Genomic DNA, 2,500 nt, shown 5'->3' with positions numbered 1-2,500 from the left:
CACTTGCACACACACTAGCACACACACTAACACACACACTAACACACACACTAACACACACACTAGCACACACACTAGCACACACACTAACACACACACTAGCACACACACTAGCACACACACTAACACACACACTAACACACACACTAGCATACACACTAGCACACACACTAACACACACACTAGCACACACACTAGCACACACACTAACACACACACTAGCACACACACTAGCATACACACTAGCACACACACTAACACACACACTAGCACACACACTAGCACACACACTAACACACACACTAACACACACACTAGCACACACACTAGCACACACACACTAACACACACACACTAACACACACACACATTTTAGTACGTTAACATCTGATTAGTATCTAAAATGTCTGTTTGTTTGTTTGTGTCAGGATGAGAAGCTGAAGAAGTTAGTAGAACATCATGGATCAGAAGACTGGAAGCTCATCACTAGTTTCCTACCTGTAAGACACACACACACACACACACACACACACACACACACACACACACACACACACACACACACACACACACACACACACACACCTCCTAAAAACCGCACAGGGGAAAGGGTTCAGCACAGTAGACTAGTCCCACCTGGGCCACATCTGCTCTCCCCAGGCCTGTTTCATTCCCCGGTAACTATCTGCATGCTCTCCCCAGGCCTGTTTCATTCCCCGGTATCTGTCTGTTCTCCCCAGGCCTGTTTCATTCCCCGGTATCTGTCTGTTCTCCCCAGGCCTGTTTCATTCCCCGGTATCTGTCTGTTCTCCCCAGGCCTGTTTCATTCCCCGGTAACTATCTGTTCTCCAACAGAACCGTACAGACGTTCAGTGCCAGCACCGCTGGCAGAAGGTTCTCAACCCAGAACTCATCAAAGGACCCTGGACCAAGGAGGAGGACCAGAGAGTAAGAACACAACCTTATAGAACCGTATAGAGAACCCTTTCAGAACCCTTTCAGAACCCTATAGAACCTTATTGAGAACCCTTTCAGAACCCTATAGAACCTTATAGAGAACCCTTTCAGAATAGAACCTTATAGAGAACCCTTTCAGAACCCTTTCAGAACCTTATAGAACCGTATAGAATATTAGAGAACCCTTTCAGAACCTTCAGACCAGCTACCTATATAGTGCACTACTTTAGACCAGAGCCCTATTCCCTATTTAGTGCACTACTTTAGACCAGAACCCTATTCCCTATATAGTACACTACTTTAGACCAGAACCCTTTTCCCTATATAGTGCACTACTTTAGACCAGAACCCTATTCCCTACATAGTGCACTACTTTAGACCAGAGCCCTATTCCCTATATAGTACACTACTATAGACCAGAGCCCTATTCCCTACATAGTGCACTACTTTAGACCAGAGCCATATTCCCTATATAGTGCACTACTATAGACCAGAGCCATATTCCCTATATAGTACACTACTATAGACCAGAGCCCTATTCCCTATATAGAACACTACTATAGACCAGAGCCCTATTCCCTATATGGTGCACTACTTTAGACCAGAACCCTATTCCCTATATAGAACACTACTATAGACCAGAGCCCTATTCCCTATATGGTGCACTACTTTAGACCAGAACCCTATTCCCTACATAGTGCACTACTATAGACCAGAGCCCTATTCCCTACATAGTGCACTACTATAGACCAGAACCCTATTCCCTACATAGTGCACTACTATAGACCAGAACCCTATTCCCTACATAGTGCACTACTATAGACCAGAACCCTATTCCCTATATGGTGCACTACTATAGACCAGAACCCTATTCCCTACATAGTGCACTACTATAGACCAGAACCTTGAATAGGAATGAATAAGGATGAATAAGGCGCCATGTCCTGTAGTGTACTCAATAGCTTTCTAAATACCTGTTATTATCTGAAGACACAGACACACAGAAAGATGAGTTTTAAGGTGTGTATTCCTGAGTATTTGCACACACACCGAAAGATGAGTTTTAAGGTGTGTATTCCTGAGTATTTGCACACACACAGAAGCCATGATGAGGTAATAATTAGCAAAGAAGTTGACTATGGAAACTCCCTCCCAACCACAAGCAGGTGGATCCAACATTTAGAGAGAATGATACAGAGATGAAGAAAAGAGAGGGAGAGATGAGAAGGAGAGGGAGAGAGGGAGAAGGAGAGGGAGAGAGGGAGAGAAGGAGAGGGAGAGAGGGAGAAGGAGAGGGAGAGAGGGAGAGAAGGAGAGGGAGAGAGGGAGAAGGAGAGGGAGAGAGGGAGAAGGAGAGGGAGAGAGGGAGAAGGAGAGGGAGAGAGGGAGAAGGAGAGGGAGAGAGGGAGAAGGAGAGGGAGAGAGGGAGAAGGAGAGGGAGAGATGAGAAGGAGAGGGAGAAAGGGAGAGAAGGAGAGGGAGAGAGGGAGAGAAGGAGAGGGAGAGAGGGAGAAGGAGAGGGAGAGAGGGAGAGAAGGAGAGG

At 46.1% G+C, this 2,500-nt stretch overlaps 1 protein-coding gene across 2 annotated transcripts in view; it reads left to right on the top strand.

Moving 5' to 3' along the window:
• Positions 1 to 2,500, top strand: part of LOC115127580 (transcriptional activator Myb-like) — a 31,855-nt gene that overhangs the window by 13,942 nt on the left and 15,413 nt on the right. For both annotated transcript variants that reach the window (XM_065026128.1, XM_065026127.1), the window contains exons 3-4: positions 429 to 500; positions 856 to 948. In XM_065026128.1, coding sequence (XP_064882200.1) covers positions 429 to 500; positions 856 to 948 — 165 coding nt within the window. The remainder of the gene's footprint in view (positions 1 to 428; positions 501 to 855; positions 949 to 2,500) is intronic.

The sequence above is a fragment of the Oncorhynchus nerka genome, linkage group LG13 (genome assembly GCF_034236695.1).
Source record: "Oncorhynchus nerka isolate Pitt River linkage group LG13, Oner_Uvic_2.0, whole genome shotgun sequence".
NCBI classification, from domain to species: Eukaryota; Metazoa; Chordata; class Actinopteri; order Salmoniformes; family Salmonidae; genus Oncorhynchus; species Oncorhynchus nerka.
The sequence above is the reverse complement of the archived record's forward strand: the minus strand, read 5'-3'. Positions and strand labels throughout refer to the sequence as shown.